This window comes from Wyeomyia smithii, chromosome 1, assembly GCF_029784165.1.
Source record: "Wyeomyia smithii strain HCP4-BCI-WySm-NY-G18 chromosome 1, ASM2978416v1, whole genome shotgun sequence".
NCBI classification, from domain to species: Eukaryota; Metazoa; Arthropoda; class Insecta; order Diptera; family Culicidae; genus Wyeomyia; species Wyeomyia smithii.
The window spans coordinates 13,223,969-13,246,132 of NC_073694.1; the positions used below are offsets into that span (position 1 = coordinate 13,223,969).

The window sequence follows — 22,164 nt, forward strand, 5'->3', positions numbered from 1 at the left end:
GTGGGAGAAAGAAAAATAAATAATGAATATGATGTTACAAGCGGTAATATTTTTAGACGTGGCCATTCAGTATTGTTCGACGGATGCCTGATCCTTGCAAGCGCCACAATTCTTTCTGCACTCTAATACTGCATGCGATGACTCGTGTGCCCGGTCTTCTATACTAAATCATGCGTGTTCAGGCCAAGCCCCACGACTCATTTAGTTGACTCTGTGGTTCCCCGGCTCGGCCACATCCCGCACGACATTTCATATATACAGGCACAAGAATCCATGACAAAGGGTCACCACTGCCGAGCGGATTGTCTATCGTTTGTCATGTAGACTTGTCCAGAGAATGGATATTTTAGGTTTTAAGTTTCAAAATTATTATGTAGCGAGGATGCAGCTTGACAGAGTGTCGAAGTAGCGTATGCTACCCGCTTTTTAACAATGTGACCAGGGATATCTATGATATTGCTTCTAATGCTCGTCAGTGGCGACCTACTGTCATCGCTTACTCACATTTGACATCTACCTCGACAAAGTTGGTAGAACGCGCCCAGACCCTTACTGAACCAAAGGGCAGGGACACGTTTCGCTCCAAAACTCAAACCAAAAAAAAAAAAATGGAAAATTTTAGCTGTTAAACCGTCTCTGTGAATGTTGGTGCCCCTAGTATACGTTAAAATGCGTCAAGTCTTCAGACTTTAATGCAATAAGCTAACATTGGAACGACATCAAGTTTGCTCTGAATGTCTGTTCGGTTTTGTTCGAGCAGAAATAAAACCCTCACAGGGTCTGACGAAATGCTCTTGTGCAACACCTTGCACGAGAACGCCTCATACTGAGCTTGAATGAGATGAACTAGCTTATATGGAACTCCTCTACACCTGAGTGCGCTCCAGATGTTTGAGTAGGTCAAAAGCTTTTTCGAAATCTACGAAAACCAGTAGAAGACAGTCCTGGAATTCGTTGCTCTGCTGATGTTCAGTCCATCGTTTAGGCTGATCTGTTAGTTAGTCAATACTGTGGTTCGCCGTGAGCTTTTTTGCCACAACACGCCCAGAGATCCCAAGATTGTTGTGAACTGCTCGAATCACATTTGCTAGTAGATTCCGGTCATATGTTCCACCTCTAAGTCTGATTTTTTTTTCTAGATTGAAAAGCAATGGTCTATCGGTAACGTTTGAGTATGGTATTTACAGTCGATTTAGGAATTGAACGATCCTTTTTCCTTCGACCACGTCAGGTTCTCAACGGGAATGTGAAGATTTTTTTCATCGGCGATAACTTTCGAACGCGTGCTTCAATTTTGATGGAAATTTTACCACTGTATAAACCACCCACCAGGATCTAAAAAAAGCGACCAAATACTAACTAAAACAGACTTTAGTACTTCATGGAATTTTCTAATCCAAAAAAATATGCAAGACCAAATGTCGCAGAAATGTATGAAACGTCGAGATCGACTTTCTGAAACTTAGCAATTTTTGAGCCGAAAGACTCCCCTAGTCTGAATCGATAGTAAAGGGGTTCAAAATCAAATTACCGAAAAAATAAAAGAATGCCAAAAGAACGTCAAAGGCCAAAAACAGTCACATAAGTTTGAAATTGTTCACCAAACACGGAACTTTACCATACACAAAATGACCAATTCTTTAATTGGTTTTGTACATCTAAAACATGCCAACCGTTCTTCAAACGACCGCCCCGCTGGATGGCAGATAATTGCAGATGATAAAATGAAGGACAAATTTAATCACATCACCACACACTACTAACACGCAAACAAATAACGAGCTGCTGATTATGGTGTGTCGCACTTTTTATGTGACGATCGTTCTGAACAGAACGCAAATAAAATGTTTACAGTATTCTTTGCAGGTCACATCCCGCGAGCTCTCGCGAGTGTGTGTCGTACAACTAAAACAAACAAGCGGTGAACTGAATGGCGTCATCGGTTACGCAAGCGAAACTGGATGAAACAGGCAATCACCTCAAATTTGTGATAGAGAATATTTTTCCCCCATCTCTACCAATTGGTTTCGCATGTTTACGCAAAGCTACGCGACATACGATACGTGGTTCCGTCAGCTCAGCTGATGTGGTTCTAATCAACGCTTATTTTAGTTAATTGGTAGAACGTCAGCCAGGTGAAGCGAGCGCTGCGGACTGACCAACGAACCGACAAGCACCAAGATCTGTGCAAAAATATAGAATTACACTCTGATGTTGGGGTTACCAACAATTTTCGACAGCTGTTTCAAGTACAAGTCTTGGGGTGGCATAGAAATTCTCTATTCTTATTAAAGATTATTATCTTTCTTCTTTCTACTTTCAATCAAAAACTCTTTTCGTGAGAAACTTAATGACGAATCTCAACTGCTCTTTCTTCCAGTACCAAACCGAGCGTTGCGATGGAAATTGCGTTGTTCATTTGAGCAACACACCCTTTCTTTGCAAGGGAAAACAAACCCAAAAATAGAAACAATGTCTTAATCTCAATCATGAATAAATTTGCAACGATTTGTCTGAAAGATTTCCGCTACACGCGCGATCCCGTGTTTATGCAAAAAACATCTGTAATCTTTTTTGATTTACAACATTTCAGTTTGAGTGATCGACGGTTTTTAAGTAAAACAAGAAAACTCTCTGAGCAAATCTAGCAGCACTGTTCCGTATGGAAACGACTGCTGCAGAAATTCGCACTTCGCAGCAGGATAACAAAACACATAAAACAAAGCAATTATAAGCGCAAAACCAGTAACACCAGTTTACTTCAACAGTGATAATGAATGAATGTCACCTCGGAGAGGGCGTTCAATTTACACACCGTCATCCGAAGCGCTACATTATGAATACTGATAATCAACCGTTTGTCGCTAGGCAAATACATTCAGACAATCGCCCATTGCTTAGGCTCTAAATATATCTGCCAATGTTTTCATTGGTGATAATTGCGGCGCACTGTAAACGTCCACGCGTATCACAGTGAAGCTTTCTTCACTCGACGTGAAATATTCTAACTTAATTCTAGTCTTAATTTTCCATGCAGTGGTTACTAAATCAAGGCTCGACTGTGCCCACGACGTATGACGTTGTACAAATTGACTACCTAACCGCGTTGCGGTGATTGGGTGTCGGTGCCGGAGTAGGCACAGGCGCGTTGCGCTACCACGCCAGCAAAAAAATTGGGCTCACAACTCCCACCCGCTCTGCATTACATAATTTTGCACAGCAAAAATTAAACAAACACAAACAATAATAAAACTAGGCTACACTCGATGGAACGGAGAGCACTAACCTGCCGAATGAAGGTAATCGGCTGCTGGCCCATAGCGTGGCAATCTCCGATGTTGGCCCGAATGACTTCTTTAAACGGTTTCTTGGCACCCTGGCGAAATGAAAGCGCACATATCAGAGGTGTGACGACGTTTGGTTTATAAAAATCGATAAGCGATCGTCCGTACCTGTTCCAACTCCTTCTCGATGGCAGCTGCCCGGATGACGAGCGGTCCACGGACCGCATATTCCATCACCTTAATCGCCGGATTGATGTTGTCCAGCGTAACGCAGGGCTTGTGTACGCAAGCCGTCGTCGTCATGTTTCTTCTTGCGGTCGGGAGCGGGTTGATCGTAGAACTGATGGTAATACTGTTCGGCTGCTGGTGATGTTCCGTGGTTCGCGATAACAACAACGTTGTTGATGCTAACTGACCAACACTTCTGGTTCTAATGGCGAACGCCGAAACCAGACAGTTTCCAGCTAGCGCACTTTTCGTGCTGACGTTTAGTACTTGACTGAGAGACATGATTGCACGTTTCTACTGTTCTCACTCTCTCTCTGGACGAACGAAGAATATTAAAAAAAAAGGTTAGCTTGTGTGCGTGTTTCCTTTGGCGCGCGCGTTTGTTTGACGGCTGGCTGAGACTTGAGAGTACGAGAATCTCTGTGTTTTCGTTCGCTCTAGACTGTATAGAGCTTTGTGAATGGACGCGCGCGGGTCCTCCTCCTTGGCGTACGACGCAGACGGATCGCTGTACCCAGAGTTGCCAATGAAATTTTCGATTTAACTGGAAGAAGGCTGGAAAAAACTGGATTCCCAATAAATTAAAAAAAGCAAAAAAATGATTGTGAGAGTGCTTTTCTGTTTTGGGGACTGAATCCAGTGTTAGTTTTTTATACAGCAACTAAAGAGAACTCTTCGCAAAAAATTACTCATTTTAATCAGAACTATTTTGTTTCGGGCTTACATTTTGTTAAAATTATAGACTGAAAAAATTCCTCTAACAGCAGCAAATTTAAAAATCACTCAATCAATCTGTGAGTTTAAATTTCAATTATTTGTGACTTCGCTAGCTTTTGGTATCTAATTCTTCTAACAATTTTTCAACTACTACTTAAATAAAAAAAATTTTCATGGTCTTGTAAATTCTATTTGTTTGGTTTTATCTCAACCATGTCATGCAGTCTTTAATTTGACCGTATTTTGTGCGAGAAGATAGAATACTGAAAATAGTGTTAAGAATTGACACAATAAATTATCAATCTAGAAAATTTACGTTTTAACCCTCTAGTGCCCAAGTTAATTTCTAAACGGGCTTCGGTAAAATCACTATGAATCATTATAAACACTTTTTAAGTACATATTGAAGCTTTTCAAAACTTCAACTGAAGCCCGCCAAATGGCGGTATTGGGCACTAGAGGGTTAAAAATATTTCCGAAAATCAATCGGAGCTTCAGTGAATGAAAAACTGGATAAAACTGGCAAATATCTGAAAAAAACTGGAAGATTTTGAGAATAAACTGTTTGACTGGATCACTTGAAAAAAAAAACTGGAGGAATCCAGTTTAAACTGGAACATTGGCAACCCTGGCTGTACCTTTTGTTGGAGAAAAAAAGAGCGGAGAAATCACATTAGGGTTGCAGTTACACGAAGGTTGAACGCTACGTTTCGCTATTTTTGGCTTCAGCTGGTATAGTACCGAAACGTAAATAAAAACTGGATAAATGAAAATACACGTACTAACTAGATATACACACGGAAATAGCACTACTTTCGGGGGGAAATGGAAGCAAAGTAAATCAGGATGAGATCACGGAAAGCAACAGAGCATAACAAAGGGCTGCTTGGATGGAACCGAATTGTGACACACATACGGAAAGGTGAATGCACCATTAGTGGACCTGTTTTTTTCTTACATGTCGACGTTGATGCAACAAGTAATAAATATGCGATTATAAACGATTTCTTTTTATGCAAATATGTCTGGTTTTGAGTTATTTTTTGAAGTAGAATACTTCTCTCAGGAAGTTCGGTTACATAGGGATGTGAAATGAAAATCTAGAACCGAAAAAAATGAAAAATATGTCCAATTTCAAATGCTAATAAATTGGTTAGTATTCTATGGATTTTCTTCGTTCTTGCAGCAATAGATTGGAAAATCTTCTAACATTTTTCCCAAACGAAGATAATTGTAATTTTATTATTCAAACTGTTGTACTATTGAAAATAGTCAAGCCTTGTCAAAACGAAAAATTCGACCTCTGATTGGTCGTTATATGATTGCTTCCCAAGCACGGTCGACAGAATCATATACCTTGCAATTCAAAATATGCTATTTGGCCTATATAAGAGCCTGTTTCAGCCGAAGCCGCTCATATGTAGTCCTAGACAGCGACAATAGCAGTCATCCCTTAGCAGCAGCAGTAGCAGTGCAGTAGAAACCAGCGATAGCGGATAGCGGCCACAGCTGCGGCATAGCAATGGATAGCGTACTAGTTGCAGCGGATCTTAGCATCGATAGCAGCTGGGTCAGCTAATTCAGGGACAGCGGATATCAATGGCAGCGTATAGCGGCCACAACTGTGGCATGGCTACGGATAGCGTAGCAGTTGCAGCAGGTATCAGCATCGATAGCAGCTGATGCAGTGAGGCACTTTAGTGAAATGCAGTCTCTGTGCGATAGCGGGCACTAGTAAATGCATTCAATGAAAAGTTGACTCATTTTGACAACACATAAGCTAGTTTTGAGAGTTAAATCAGCTTTTCACTGTTTATTTTATCATAAGAAATACTTTATTTGCACTGTCAGTGAAAACGCGAAGATGTGATCGGTATCTTTATTCTTTATTCTTTATTTGTAAAAAACTCATCTGACAAAAATATTCTTAATGAATGTGCACTTGCCAATTCAACTTAAAAACTACGACGAACTCTCATTGCGAAATTGTGTGATGGTATGCCAAAATCAAAAAGGTCTTCCACTTTGGAGAATGATCGAATACAGCAAGCTAACGGGTCGTTAAATCCGAAATTAGTACGGTGAAAGCTAGGTTGTAGCAGTCCAGTAGAGCGAAGAAGACGCTGTGAAGCCCGGAAATTCAATTTGGAAAGGATATTTGGTGAATCGATTTCAGAGTTCAGAACTTTAGCTACGAACACCGCTTGTTGAACTTCTCTGCGCCGTTGCAATGTGTCAATCCCAAGAAGACGACAACGGTCAGGATATGGAGGTAGGTTAATCGGGTCACGCCACGGAAGATTTCTTAACGCAACTCGCACGAATCTTTTCTGCACTCGCTCAAGTCACAAATTCCAGACTAGTTGTTGAGGACATCAAACCAAGCTAGCATTTTCGAGGAGTGGCCGAACGAGAGCACAATACAACGCCTTCATGCAATGGGGGTCCCTGAAGTCGCGAGCAATTTTCGAAACGGAACCAAGTTGTCTCGTAGCTTTAGCGATTATATTAGTACGATGCAAATTGAACGTAAGCTCCGTATCCATTACAACTCCAAAGTCACTTATGTGGTCAACTCTTGTTAGGTTTTGATTATCGATTTGATAGTTGAATAATATTGGATTCACTTTGCGATGAAAGGTCATTACTTGACATTTACTAATGCTGACCGTCAGCTAGTTTTTGCGGCACCAATAAACAAACTAGTCCAAAAGCCCTTGTAGCCGCCAACAGTCGTCGATGGAGCGTATTATCAAATACAACTTAAGTTGTCTGCGTACACTAGTTTACAACCAACATCTAACAGCGAGGAAACGTCATTGAAGAACAGCGTAAACAGCAACAGCCCTAAGTTGCTACCTTGTGGAACGCCGGAGGTATTTGAGACTGTGCACTCGTAGAACTCTGTCACATAAGTATGAACTAAGCCAACCGACAAACCTCTGCGATGCACCAAGCCGTGAGATTTTTTTAAATAATATTTTATGGTCAATCCGATCGAACGCTGCTTTCAAATCTGCATAGATTACGTCGGTTTGAGCTTTTTGTTCCATGTGCGATATACAAGTCGAAGTGAAGTCAAGCAAATTCGTACTTACTGAGCAGCCAGGTATAAAACCGTGTTGGTCACTAGAGATATAACTCCTTGTACGTAAGAGCATAAACGTACTCACGATTATTTCGAACAGTTTTGATGCAGCAGAAAGACTAGTAATGCCACGGTAGTGCCTAACGTTTCGACGATCCCCGCTTTTAAATATCGGGAACATGTATGAATGTTTTCACACTGTGGGAAACTTTCCTTGCTCAAAAGATTTGTTGTAAATATGGCGTAAGGGTTCGGCTAAAGCGTGTACACAACGACTTATTATAACTGCCGGGATTCCGTCGGATCCAGCGGAGTACGAATGTTTCAATTTTTTTGCAGCAGCTTTTATCATGTCTGCAGAGATGTGGAATAAATCCAGGTCAACCAAATCGACAGGAACAGACTCAGCAGCAGCCTCAGCGTCGAGATCGGATGCGGTATTATCAGCAAACACAGAGGCGAAAAACTGTGCAAACATTTCACACGTGTCAGGATCAGATTTAGATTCTAGATCATCGAGGCATACATTTGTGGGAATTGTAGCACATTTTCGTTTAGACTTAACGAAATTCCAAAAGTCGAAGGTCTGTCTGAACTCGCATGACGTAAGATTTGTACAAGCCAGCATTTAACCGACGATAATCATCACTCGATCGCTTAGAAAAACACTTAGCATCGACTGTTTTAGTACGACGATATTTGTGTCGCCATCGATTGCGTACACGTTTTAATTCTCGCAGACGCGAAGTGGCCCATGGTGGAAAAACTGGCGCTTTTACTAATGGTAGATTCGATTCGAGCCACTGAAGTAAAACATCATTAAACAGCGCCACCATTTGATCAACATCTGGTTGTAGGGAGAGAGTTTCCCAGTTGATACTTTCCAAATATATATTGAGCGCTGCGAAATCAATTTTACGGTAGTTAAGCCTTGTTTCAGTCACTCTAGAGCGCTGTGTTGAGTTACTGGAACTTCGTTCTATTGGCACGGATATGTTTAAAGCCGGGTGATGAGGATCGAGTGGTAATACTAATGGCGCGACGCACACATCGACCGCACAACATCGATCTTCAGAGCAAAAAAACTAAATCGAGCACACGTCCAAGATGGTTTGTTTCTCGGTTAACTTGCCGGAGATTTAAGAACTCAATACCATCGACCAACGCCGCACCAGCAGCAGAAAGTACGTTCGAGCTGGTGTGCTGACCGTTATTGTTCCACACAATGCGTGGCTGGTTGTAATCGCCACAGACCAAAACAATTTCGTCGTCAGAAGTGCTTTTGCCACACAGCTCCGCGATCGAGGCAATATGTGCATCAACCGTACCAATCAATTGACTTTTATCAGGCGGAATGTAAATACGGAATGTAAAATGATGCGAATATCACTTCGTCTCGAATTATGAACAGATTCAATCCTGCGAACGCAATACGCATTGTATAAATGCCGGCAAACACAATGAACCAATTCATCCTTTGAGGACACATTTTGACGTAGGACTACGTCTTTCCTCACTGCACTGCCCACAAAAAGGCATGAGTCCTATATGAAAATGCTCACAATTGAGAAAAATACAAATGAAGTTAAAATCTTGAATTGAAGGCATTAAACTGTTTTTTAACTAAATGTATGGTTTATGCAACTGCATGTTCATCAGGCGGAACATTATTTATTTCAATGAGTTCTAACAACTTTCGCATGAGTTCCAAACCTTGAAATAAATTATGGGACTCGTTTGACTTCATTTTTCTTCTATATAAAAAGGCATTTCTGTCTCCAAGCATTCTAAGACGACCAAGGCATTTATTATTATTTCTCATTTTGTCTGTCATGTGAACAGTTCATTTCAATCCAACATTTTTAGATCATACGAATTGCAATACACTAAGGTCGTTTTTCACGCGGGGATGCGTTCCAAAATTGTATGGGCCGCGTAAAAAACGACTTTTTTGAGTTGCAAATGTAACAAAGATAACCGTCCTAAAACGTTAAAACCTCGTTTGAATATGATAGTGGCCAATCTAGAGACCAAAATTCAATATTTTAAATTTTGAGCAATCACACCAAAAATTGTGAATTTTTTTGATAACTGATATACTCGTGGCCTAAAACGGAAAACGTGATTGAAATGAGGTCGATACCTTGTACCGTTTTTGAGTAATGGAGGAAAGCAACCTGCGTAAGAAAACCGCGTAAAAAACGATTTGGTACATTTCGTGAAAACTGAAATGGGCATGTAAGGTTTTGGGTTTGCAGAATGGAAGTTTTCAAATGCTAACAACTCTCATACAATTGTCCCGAATCCAATAATAATGTCGTTGAATAGCTAAACAAGATGCCCCGCTCACTGAACCCGTTCAGCTTTAGTGACTTTCTGGCTACTGGGGTCGCCCCGTAGCTACACAGTAGCGTAGCTAGGGGGGTGCGGTTGGTGCGGTCCACACCGGGCTTACCACTCAAAGGGGCCACAAAATCTTGCGAACACCGAGCCGGTCAACATGCCCATCTGAACTCAACCTCATGTATTTGTGCTCGCCACTCTGCCCTCGTGATCCACACGGACAGAGTAAACGTGATACCGATGTTCATTTTTACATGATTTGTGATTCGACTGACGCCGAAGTTGAATGTTTTCCGATCGCAGAAAACATTTGATGCAACGTGGAAACACGTAACAAAGGAGCGATTTTTTGCGATGCTGAAAACGCTGTCTAGGGTATTTGTTTAGTTATTAATTTCATTTGGCGTTCACGAAGAATGCATGGAGTAAACACAGATTTACACGAAATCGTTGAACAAATAAACAAAATATGATTACATGCTCTCATGGAATCGCTCATCAATAGAAATTTGGTAATCTTAGTTAGTTTTATCCTGAATTTTGTAAAACGAACCATTTTTCACAACATTCCCATACTCATCTCAAAACCTAAACCACTGCTTAATTATTCATCTAATGACGCCCCCATAATGAACGTTGCCGCATACCGTCGTAGTAGGTTAGCTAGGTATTCGCTGTAGTTGTTTATGCGCAAATTGGTAGTCTAGGTATCCAATGTCGTGCTGTCGATTTATGCCAATCATGTCGGAATTATTCAAATTTAAAACTTGTTTTTGGAAATTTAAGGTGAACATTTTGAAAATTACAGTATTCTTAGTGTAGTGAGTGATTTTGTTTAGTGATCAATACAAAATGTAGTCCGCAAATGATGAAAAAAACTTTGGTTGGCTGCTGAATGTATCCCGTTGTAGTCGTATGCGTTTTTTTTTCTAGTTTGCATTTGAGTTTTCGTTTTATAACTATGAGCTGAGATGAATAATGGAACAGTTCTCCTATCTGTGTTGCTGTGTTTCTAACACAAATCAGAGCAAGGGAAATAAACCGCGTTCGCCATGCCGCCCAATTCATGTTTTATGTTTGTTGGAAGAAAAAATAAGGCAACACCAGCACCAGAAAAAAATGATACAGCAGGCGGAAAATGATACAACACGGCGTTGCCAGCACCTTCGCCAAAAGAAGTCAACACAAGACCGTGTGGAAAGGCGGCGAACTGCTGCCTTCTTCACTAGAAGGCACAGCTAGAAGATTCTGGTTGAAAGGCGTCCCAACGTAAGGCGCGATTACGCCTTCTAATTTGTATGGAGAAGGCATCATTACGCCGTGTGTGTATTCGGGCCTTAAGGATTTTCCAAATGGAGTTGATATTCACGTGATTCGATCCGGTGTTGATTACCCATCCACGAGCGATGATCTGGGAGAGCACTTCGTAGCGTTTCTGCGTTGAGAATCGTGATCGCTCGGTAACTCTTACATTCCAACTTGTCGCTCTTCATGTATGTTGGGCATATTACTCCCTTCTTTCACTATTCCGGTAGCTCTTCTGTATTCAACATTTCTCATAGTTCGTGATTAGCATTGGGTTTACTATCTCAGATCTGATGAGGAAACGAAAAACCAATTCGAAAAGCCTCTTTTTGGGTGGTAATACTCCTCCTATGACATCTAGAGACATGAATTGTCGATTGCATGCAGCCTAGAGCGATACGCATAAACGGTATCGTATCTTCTCTAGCTTTAGCATGTGTGAAGCAGCTACTGCGAATCGTGGTTTGGTAGAGCAGGGTGGCGAAAAAAATTTCAAAACTAAATTCCCTGATTTTCCCTGAAATATAACTTCAATTTCCCTGATATTTTTCAGCATTTGGCACGAAAAAGTGCCACGTAGATGAACGCAACTCAGAAATCCCAGTGAAAAATGTATTCGATCGATATGAAACTGAACAGCAGCGGTCTCGAATTGAATTTTTATGCTGAAAAAATCAGTTTTTGTGCTAAAGATCCATTTGAAAAAGAATCGCGTATCGGTTAAAATTTTTTTTTTCCTGATTTCCCTGATAGAAAAACGAATTCCCTGATATTCCCTGATTTTTCCAGGTTTTCGACACCCTGTAGAGTCTTATCGAATCCACTGGGTGAGATCCCCATGGTGTTCCTGTTACCTTTCGAAGAAAATTGGTTCTCGGTTGGGATCTTTGCTTCGAATAATTAACATGTTTTTCCCATGTGCACTTAGTATGGACTCTAAGGGTATTCAAAGCTAAGCTCCGAGTTATTTAGGCTAGGCGATAAGTGATGGGTCTTCAAGACAGAACTAGTTTTTTTTTAAAAGACTATCATCTCCGTTTTTTCTTCAAGTGAGAGCTCGGTTCCAAGACAACTGGCCCAACCGGTCAGATTATCAAGCGAATTTTGCAGGCAACCACCTCTGAAAGAATTTCGATTGAAACCGAATCAAATGCGCCTGATATCCAGAAGCACCGACGTTGTCGGGCTATTTCTACTTCTGTGGATAGCATTGCTAGACACCGAATTGGATCTCTGACAGTTAGTTGGTTGTTTCTGCCAAGCTGACAAGTCTTCGTAGGATCTTTTTTTAAGCAATTTGCATAGCATAGCATAGCAATCGGCCGGTATGATCGGTGATCTGCAGCAGGTTTATCCGGTTTTTAATTGCAACTACCTTAACCTGCCTTCAAGATATCGGAACCATGTTGTTTCTGGTAAACTTATTGAACAGTTTAAGAAATCGTAGTTTAGCCGAGTCCGGTAGGTTTCACATCAAAAGAAGCATTGAAAAATCTGGTTCTTCAATGGCAGTTGAACCACTGAATTTCTGCTGTGATTGGACAGCGTATGAACATACCTGTTCTGCGAAATCATAAATCTAACGCTTCGAGTATTCATTATTCTCGTTATTTGTCGGTACTTCAAAGATAGCTCATAAAGGTGTTTTGGGTAATGCGCTCTCTAGCATTAATATTGCAAAAAAGTTATCTTCGTCGAATGGAGAATGCTCCTCGGTTGTTTCGATACCCTGGGATATTATGTTCGAGATTTTTTTCCAATCAATATTCCGAGTGAGATCATACTTAACTTCAACTGCGGCTGCAGAATGAAACCTACCAACGATCGACAAGCTTATTGCCGTACCATGGAAATTGAAACCTCTCAGAAAAAAAGTTCCGTTATTTGTGTTAACTGCAACCGGTTAATAGTAGCTCTGGGCGGAGTGTAGACTAACGCGACAGTGAGGCTCTAACCAACAATTGTTACAAGCAACAATTTATATACCGTTAGTTGCTAGAAGACTTCAGGGCAGCGTACGATTCTGTCAAGAGAAATGAGTTATGGCAGATTATGATTGAACATGGCTTCCCAACAAAGCTGATTAGGCTGATTCGTGCCACCCTTGAAGGTTCTACATCAAGCGTCAGGATAGCCGGTGGGATATCGGACTCGTTCGTGACGTTAGATGGTTTGAAGCAGGGTGACGGGCTGTCGAACTTATTGTTCAACATCGCATTGGAAGGTGCTATACGGAGGGCTGGTGTGCAGAGAAGCACATGCTTCTCGGTTTTGCGGACGATATCGACATCATTGGTATCAACCGTAGAGCTGTGGAAGAGGCATTCGGACCTCTCAGGAGGGAAGCTGCGAGATTAGATCTCGTCATAAACTCTGCCAAAACGAAATACATGTTGGCTGGCAGAGTGCGTGGTAGTTTGTCGGAGGTTGGTGCTGCGGTGGTGCTAGATGGGGAAACATTTGCAGTAGTCGACGAATTTATTTACCTGGGCACATTAGTGACATGTGACAACGAGGTTAGCCGTGAGATAAAGAGGCGGATAGCAGCCGCAAACAGGGCCTTTTACGGATTACGTAACCAGCTAAGGTCCCGCAGTCTGCAAATCCGAACTAAACTTGCACTCTATAAAACACTGATTCTTCCGGTGGCGCTCTACGGCCATGAATCATGGACGCTGAAAGAGACTGATCGGCGAGCTCTTGGTGTTTTTGAGCGTAGGATTTTGCGTTCAATCCTTGGCGGCAAACTAGAAAATGGTGTTTGGCGCAGACGCATGAACCATGAAGTGTACCAGGCATACAAATCGGCGGATATAGTCAAGCGGATAAAACACGGCAGGCTTCAGTGGACTGGGCATGTAGCGAAAATGCCGAATGAGCGTCAAGCGAAGGCTATATTTAGCAGGAATCCCGATAGAGGTCGTCGACTTCGAGGTAGACCCCGCACTCGTTGGATGTTTGCTGTCGACGAGGATGCACGCGAAATAGGTGTTAGGGGCGATTGGAGGATAGCAGCCCAAGACCGAGGGACATGGCGACGTATTCTGGATTCGGCACTGGATCGATAATCGGTCTGTCGCCTTAAAAGTAAAGTAAGTAAGTAAGTAGTAAGTAAGTAAGTTGCTGGAAGAGGGATTTGGAAGAATGTGTACCACTTTTTAATGCCTAGGAGCACGCCGCCGTAAGAGTTTCCTCGGTCTAAACGAACGATATTAAAGTCTCGATTTTTTATTGTCGTATCAGTTGATTACCATATCTCAGATAGCGCTAAAATATCGCATTTGCTATCGTGGAGCAGAAGTTTAAATTTGTCTAACTTAGGAATCAAGCTTCTACAGTTCCATTTTATGATCCTTGATGTCGATTCATCGCTCAAGTTGTCTAAATTAAACATCGAAGGATACGAATGCGAGGAGGAGCCATCTGGTGCTAAGTTGCTTACCCAACATGCAAATTGTTGGAAGTCAAGCCGAAATCATACTTGTAAAGGAATCGGATAGACCAAAAGTGGCAAATTTCCATTCGACGATCATTTTAAATTAGGTACGTCGATCAGTGGTCGGTATTTCAAGTTCCGATGACTATTTTCCTCGGGATTTAGGGAAACTCCTTATCGCCAATAACTTGAAACCATATGGTGGCGCTTTAATGTCTTGCTTAGAAGCGCGGGATGTCATTAAGTGTCTTCTTTTGCTCCTTTCTAGGGAGAGTAGAAGATGCACTTAGCCGTCTTTGTCATCATTTGAATCAGCCTAACCGATCGTTTCGAACCGATCCGTTTATTTCTTATTGAAGCTCGAGAAAAGGTTGTTTCTACTTACAATCTACCGTCAACGGGTTGAGAATGATCCGCTAGGCGCTGACCCTACACCCGAAATCATCGATTCTGTATGCATTGCCCTTATTTGTTCTGGCCAATTCTTGGAGTGGCTGATCGGACGTCTATATCTAACACCTTCAATCACTTTAAACGTGATCGAAAATTGGGTTCAAGTTTACCAATGTCATAATTGTCATCCAACAGAAACATCAAAAAGCTTAGCATTTCTTTTTTTTTGTCTGCGTGCTCCCGAGTATCTTCGGTTGCCAAGGCAACAAGTCCTTAACGGATTTACTTATCAAAGCGGTGCTTTCTCTGCAACAGACTGAGGAGTAGTATTATATGTATACACGTATTCAGCAAGTGCTTTCTAACAGTCGTTTAGCTTCATACTACAATTACCTATACAGATAGCAAGGATGTAGCCTGTGGTACGAGACTTCTTGTAATGTTATGACTCTGCAGTTTACGTTACGTTTTTTTTTTTGTACTGAAGAGTTTTTTCCCTAACACAGAATCATGTTTGTGTAAGCGAAAAAGCAAATACTTTTTTTTTCTTTGTACTGAAGAGTTAATTTGCGATGCAATGACGACATGCGAACCTATTTCCATAACACATTCTGTTGGCAGATATTTGTGAAAGCTTCACAGCAAGTTTTGTACGCTTTTCTCTGTACTGAAAAGTTATTTCCAGACATCAGAAAGGCAGCCTAAATGATTGCATTGACTAGCAATGTCACCCAAATGGCATCGCATTTGAGTGAAAATTTGGAGAAAAAAAACGCAGGTTACAGAATCTTCTTCAAATTTACTTGAACTGCAGAACTTTTGAATTTTTACACTTGGAAATTAAAAAATACCAGACTGTAACTGGAACATTTTGACTCTCAAATTCTGACCTAACCAACATCCGTTTCCTGAACTCATCTGCTAATTCACATTTTTTTGCCTATTGATAAGACAGAAACGACCAAAAATGCACATGAAAATGTACAAAACATTATGCAACTCACCGGACCGCGCATACAATATTACATTAAACGGGTTTCAAAGAATAATCAGTAATTTGTTTTATTTTAGTTTTTTTTTCTGCTCATCACAATCGCGATCGCTCTGTGCTGGAAGCCAGACATTGAACATCGGTTTTGACCTTTTACTCATCGGACCGGACCGAAGTCCCAATCGAGATAACGATTCGAACCTTGCCATTTGAGCAACAAGAGAGCGGAAAAAAATGTATGAATGATTGCAAATAACAACAATTCACTATACAATTTTTTGTTTTCTTAACAGCTGTTGAGTGTGGCGTTTAGCTGGATGGAGAAAAAAAAGTTTAGAGACGCGTTCTTAGTCTGATTAGCGCCGTGGCACGGTGTCGGATGCCGGCCCAGCAAAAAAAATGTATTAAATACAATCTATCAGTTATTTATGTATTCATTCTCAATCAAATTACAACTTTTTCAGAGATTTTCAAAATTGCATGTGTTTTTCTGTTTAGGACTTTCTCCGTTCTCCTATCGGAAGAATTGCTGTTCGAATGAATTGAAATTTTACTTGCTTTTTCAACACCTTGTGGATACAAATTCCATCACTGCAAGTGTGTGTATTTTGGCAGTATGCCTTGATTGTGCTACTCGCAGCAGCAACTGCAAAAAATGACATGACAAAGCAAGCGCGAAAATTGGATATGAATAAAAATGAATCCATCCAAGGGTAGCGCATCCTATATCCGAGGGTTATAATTTTACGCATTGAAATATTCGTGCAAGTAAATTTCGGTACATCTACCATTTGCACCCAACAACAACAAGATGAAAAGAGGTCGAACGGGTTTCTCTACCCATTCTCCACTTTGATTCCATCGAATCGAATTCAATCACCCTGCCAAAAAAGATATTGTTGATGCTGATGTAGAAGCTCCAGAAGCTCTAGAAAAGCTCGCCTTTTCATTATCTAAATAGTACGGTTTCGCTAGTTCCATCACGAGTTTTTACGATGGATTTAAAACAGTACGTCAATCTTATCTTACTTCGCACATGAGCAAATTATGCTTCGAATAATTTTTCAGCCAGTTAGAGGCTCGTCATCAAAATCCAAAACGTCGAAGTAGCCAATGGCAAATGCAAACGTCACAGCTGGTGCATTTTGAGTGCATCCATACCCATCTCGCTGCTCGCCTACTATGTTGTTGTACGTGCACATGCGATTGCATAACCGCATCCACCATCGCAGAAAAGGAAAAATTGCCATTCTTCGCGGGGCAATAAATTCGCATCACTGTCTAGGGGGGCTACCGAAAGGACAAGATAAGATAGATAAGATGTTTCCTAAGTGCGAGGGAGGAAGGTCATGTGCAAGTGCCGCTAATGATTTACGGTCGCAAGGGAAAAAATAGCGCAGATAAACAACGGAATGTCACCTCGATGCGGGGTTTTTTTGATTTTTCATTTTCGCCAATTCTCCGGCCAGGAGCCGGAACCTTCTCCGAACAATTTGGATGCCAATTAGTTATGGTTGAGGATGTTGATATCACACCACTAGTTACTAGCATTATAATTTCAGCTTGTTTCCGTTGCTTGTTGGGGAAAGAATTTTGACACAAACACGGATCACGGTTACGAAACTCACAGAAAGAAAATTTAACATAGGAAAAGTACCACTGAAAAAGAAAATGTTCACCTTTTGATACGGAAATATAAAATCAAAACACAAACACTCCGAAAACCGAACTAGAACGAATCGCGAGCCAAACGAGACTGGCGAAATGAAAGCGGTTTCGCCTCATCCGGCATAAGAGAGTTTGACACGCGCTGATTCGCGATGAGAGAGTAGAAGGAAGCAAAGAGAGTCGTGAGACGTGAGAAAATTACTACGAGCGTAACGTTTGTTTACGTTCACATGGAGTGACTTTCCCCTGCCACTATAGGGTTATTCTTACATTTCGGCAAAAGAACATAATCCCGATTATTCAAAGTTATATCGTAAGGTTTTTCGGTCGTTGACCAAAAACTCTCATTTCATATGTTCTTTATTTGAGTAGCTTTTACTTAAAAAAGAAAAAAATTACCTTCACCATCACACGTGTTTTCCCAAACAACCGCCAGTAGATTGATGCTGACGCAGTAGCAACTTGCTATCAAATCCTTCCCTACATTTGCCACACCGATGGGGCTTACACAGCGGATGAGCCCGTTTCTGGTGCCTTCGCAGCGTCCTCTCCGTAGCGTATCTTTTATCGCAAACGTCACACGCGTGAGCATTCTTCCTAGTCTGATGAACCGCAAAGTGATCCTGCAAGTGACCTGACTGCAGGAACGACTTCCCACAGAGGGAGCACTTGTGCAACCGTTCGTCGTTGTGCGAGTCGATATGCTTCAACAGTGTCCCCCGTTTAATAAATCCTCGGCCACAGCGGTCGCATTTATGGGGCCGCTCGCTTTTGTGTAACGCGAGGTGGGTTCGTAAGTATCGCTTCAACGCAAACTCCCTGCCGCAAATTTCGCAGCTGGTCAGTTCCTTCGTAGTGTGCAGAGGAAGGTGCGCTTTAAAGCATTTCACGTTGGTAAATTTCTTACCGCAGTATTCGCACTCGAAGACGCCGCGAGGGTTTGCCTGAATGTTGATGTTTTTCCGCCGCTGGCGGGTATGGCTTTTCATATGTTCCTTCAGGTGGGCACTGGTGTAGTAAATTTCCTCACACTCTTTGCACTGGAAGGATCGTACACCAAAGTGAAGCAACTTGTGCACGTTTAGAGTATTCTGACTACCAAACTCTTTTCCGCACTCGTTACATTTGAGAAGTTTTTCAACGGCTTCGCTTCGACTGAAAACATGAAAATTAGTTCACAGTTTTTTCTGCAATAAAAATCCAATTTTAAGAGCTCACCTTTCTGTCTCAACTTCAGAGCCGGTTTCCTTACCAAAATTAGCCGTGTTTTGAACTGTCACAGAATCATTTAAATCATCATTAACATTGGTAAAATCCATTTTTTAACCTATTGTCTACTGGCAGTAAGAAAGTGAAGAAAGTTAAATATTTACGTTTCCTCAGGTTTGACAATCAAATGGGGAAATTTCAGTAGAACATCACTATACCAAAGAAAAAGGAATAAAGGTAACGTAATGTATCATTCAAGCCAATCAAAATTTTATAGAGCATATTCGAAATGTTCCGAAATTGAGCTCAGAATGACCGCTACTAAGAGCAAAAACATAAAATGATCCCAAATTGAGCTTAGAATCGCCGAAAAGTGCTTCTAAAGGTCAGAAAAGGCCAAATTAGAAAATGATCCCAAATTGAGCTCAGAATCGCCGAAAAGTGCTTCTAAAGGCCAGAAAAGGCCAAAATAGAAAATGATCCCATATTGAGCTCAGAATCGCCAAAAAGTGCTTTTAAAGGCCAGAAAAGGCCAAAATAGAAAATGATCCCAAATTGAGCTCAGAATTGCCGAAAAGTGCTTCTAAAGGCTAGAAAAGGCCAAAAGATAAAATGATCCCAAATTGAGCTCAGAATTGCCGAAAAGTGCTTCTAAAGGCCAGAAAAGGCCAAAATAGAAAATGATCCCAAATTAAGCTCAGAATCGCCGAAAACGCCTTCTAAAGTCCAGAAAAGGCCAAAATATAAAATGATCCCAAATTGAGCTCAGAATCGCCGAAACGCCTTCTAAAGGCCAGAAAAGGCCAAAAAAGAAAATGATCCCAAATTGAGCTTAGAATAGCCGAAAAGTGCTTCTGAAGGCCAAAATAAAAAATGATCCCAAATTGAGCTCAGAATAACCGAAAAGCGCTTCTAAAGGCCAGAAAAGGCCAAAATAGAAAATGATACCGAATTGAGCTCAGAATCGCCGAAAAGTGCTTCTAAAGGCCAGAAACGGCCAAAATAGGAAATGATCCCAAATTGAGCTCAGAATCGCCGAAACGCCTTCTAAAGGCCAGAAAAGGCCAAGATGAAAAATGATCCCAAATTGAGCTCAGAATCGCCGAAAAGTGATTCTAAAGGCCAAAATAGAAAATGATCCCGAATTGAGCACAGAATCGCCGAAAACGCCTTCTAAAGGCCAGAAAAGGCCAAAATTTGAAAATGATCCCAGATTAAGCTGAGAATCGCCGAAAACGCCTTCTAAAGGCCAGAAAAGGCCAAAATGGAAAATGATCCCAAATTGTGCTTAGAATAGCCGAAAAGTGCTTCTGAAGGCCAAAATAGAAAATGATCCCAAATTGAGCTCAGAATAACCGAAAAGCGCTTCTAAAGGCCAGAAAAGGCCAAAATAGAAAATGATACCGAATTGAGCTCAGAATCGCCGAAAAGTGCTTCTAAAGGCCAGAAACGGCCAAAATAGGAAATGATCCCAAATTGAGCTCAGAATCGCCGAAACGCCTTCTAAAGGCCAGAAAAGGCCAAGATGAAAAATGATCCCAAATTGAGCTCAGAATCGCCGAAAAGTGATTCTAAAGGCCAAAATAGAAAATGATCCCGAATTGAGCACAGAATCGCCGAAAACGCCTTCTAAAGGCCAGAAAAGGCCAAAATTTGAAAATGATCCCAGATTAAGCTGAGAATCGCCGACAACGCCTTCTAAAGGCCAGAAAAGTCCAAAATAGAAAATGATCCCAAATTGAGCCTAGAATCGCTGAAAAGTGCTGCTAAAGGCCAGAAACGGCCAAAATAGAAAATGATCCCAAATTGAGCTCAGAATCGCTGAAAAGTGCTTCAAAAGGCCAGAATGAGCCACAATAGAAAATGATCCCAAATTGAGCTCAGAATCGCTGAAAAGTGCTTCAAAAGGCCAGAATAAGCCAAGATAGAAAATGATCCCAAATTGAGCTTAGAAAATGATATCAAATTGAGCTCAGAATCGCCGAAAAGTGCTTCTAAAGGCCAGATAAGTCCAAAATAGAAAATGATCTCAAATTGAGCTCAGAAATGCCGAAAAGTGCTTCTAAAGGCCAGAAACGGCCAAAATAGAAAATGATCCCAAATTGAGCTCAGAATCGCTGAAAAGTGCTTCTAAAGGCCAGAAAAGTCCAAAATAGAAAATGATCCCAAATTGAGCTTAGAAAATGATATCAAAAGAAAAGCTTAGAAAATGATCCCAAATTGAGCTCAGAATCGCCGAAAAGTGCTTCTAAAGGCCAGAAAAGGTCAAAATAGAAAATGATCCCAAATTGAGCTTAGAATCGCCGAAAAGTGCATCTAAAGGCCAGAAAAGGTCAAAACAGAAAATGATCCCAAATTGAGCTCAGAATTGCTGAAAAGTGCATCTAAAGAAAATGATCCCAAATTGAGCTCAGAATTGCCGAAAAGTGCTTCTAAAGGCCAGAAAAGGTCAAAATAGAAAATGATCCCAAATTGAGCTCAGAATCGCCGAAAAGCGCTTCTAAAGGCCAGAAAAGGTCAAAATAGAAAATGATCCCAAATTGAGCTCAGAATTGCCGAAAAGTGCTTCTAAAGGCCAGAAAAGGTCTAAATAGAAAATGATCCCAAATTGAGCTCAGAATCGCCGAAAAGCGCTTCTAAAGGCCAGAAAAGTCCAAAATAGAAAATGATCCCAAATTGAGCTTAGAAAATGATATCAAAAGAAAAGCTTAGAAAATGATCCCAAATTGAGCTCAGAATCGCCGAAAAGTGCTTCTAAAGGCCAGAAAAGGTCAAAATAGAAAATGATCCCAAATTGAGCTTAGAATCGCCGAAAAGTGCATCTAAAGGCCAGAAAAGGTCAAAACAGAAAATGATCCCAAATTGAGCTCAGAATTGCCGAAAAGTGCTTCTAAAGGCCAGAAAAGGTCAAAATAGAAAATGATCCCAAATTGAGCTCAGAATCGCCGAAAAGTGCTTCTAAAGGCCAGAAACGGTCAAAATAGAAAATGATCCCAAATTGAGCTCAGAATCGCCGAAAAGCGCTTCTAAAGGCCAGAAAAGGTCAAAATAGAAAATGATCCCAAATTGAGCTCAGAATCGCCGAAAAGTGCTTTTAAAGGCCAGAAAAGGTCAAAATAGAAAATGATCCCAAATTGAGCTTAGAATCGCCGAAAAGTGCATCTAAAGGCCAGAAAAGGTCAAAACAGAAAATGATCCCAAAATTAGCTCAGAATTGCCGAGAAGTGCTTCTAAAGGCCAGAAAAGGTCAAAACAGAAAATGATCCCAAATTGAGCTTAGAATCGCCGAAAAGTGCATCTTAAGGCCAGAAAAGGTCAAAACAGAAAATGATCCCAAATTGAGCTCAGAATTGCCGAAAAGTGCATCTAAAGGCCAGAAAAGGTCAAAACAGAAAATGATCCCAAATTGAGCTCAGAAAAGCCGAAAAGTGCTTCTAAAGGCCAGATAAGTCCAAAATAGAAAATGATCCCAAATTGAGCTCAGAATCGCTGAAAAGTGCTT

At 41.1% G+C, this 22,164-nt stretch overlaps 2 protein-coding genes across 2 annotated transcripts in view; both read right to left on the reverse strand.

Moving 5' to 3' along the window:
* LOC129717870 (alanine aminotransferase 1) overlaps nt 1–17,566 on the reverse strand; it is a 28,756-nt gene extending 11,190 nt beyond the window's left edge. Inside the window, exons 1-3 of the mRNA XM_055668105.1 lie at nt 17,465–17,566; nt 3,453–4,077; nt 3,287–3,376 (exon numbers count right to left, since the gene is read on the reverse strand). Coding sequence (XP_055524080.1) covers nt 3,287–3,376; nt 3,453–3,794 — 432 coding nt within the window. The 5' untranslated portion in view covers nt 3,795–4,077; nt 17,465–17,566. The remainder of the gene's footprint in view (nt 1–3,286; nt 3,377–3,452; nt 4,078–17,464) is intronic.
* Nucleotides 17,567–17,776: 210 nt separating this feature from the next.
* Nucleotides 17,777–18,834, reverse strand: LOC129732871 (zinc finger protein 239-like). The gene is made up of 2 exons (XM_055694229.1): nt 18,672–18,834; nt 17,777–18,608 (listed from the first exon to the last, which is right to left on the reverse strand). The coding sequence occupies exons 1-2, from the start codon at nt 18,770–18,772 to the stop codon at nt 17,861–17,863; spliced, it is 849 nt and encodes a 282-aa protein (XP_055550204.1). The 5' UTR covers nt 18,773–18,834; the 3' UTR covers nt 17,777–17,860.
* Nucleotides 18,835–22,164: the final 3,330 nt, after the last annotated feature.

Coding starts and splice junctions, on each gene's coding strand:
- LOC129732871 (XM_055694229.1), bottom strand. CDS start 18,772: ATGGATTTTACCAATGTTAATGATGATTTAAATGATTCTGTGACAGTT. Junction 18,609..18,671: donor TCTGAAGTTGAGACAGAAAG/GTGAGCTCTTAA, acceptor TCATGTTTTCAG/TCGAAGCGAAGCCGTTGAAA.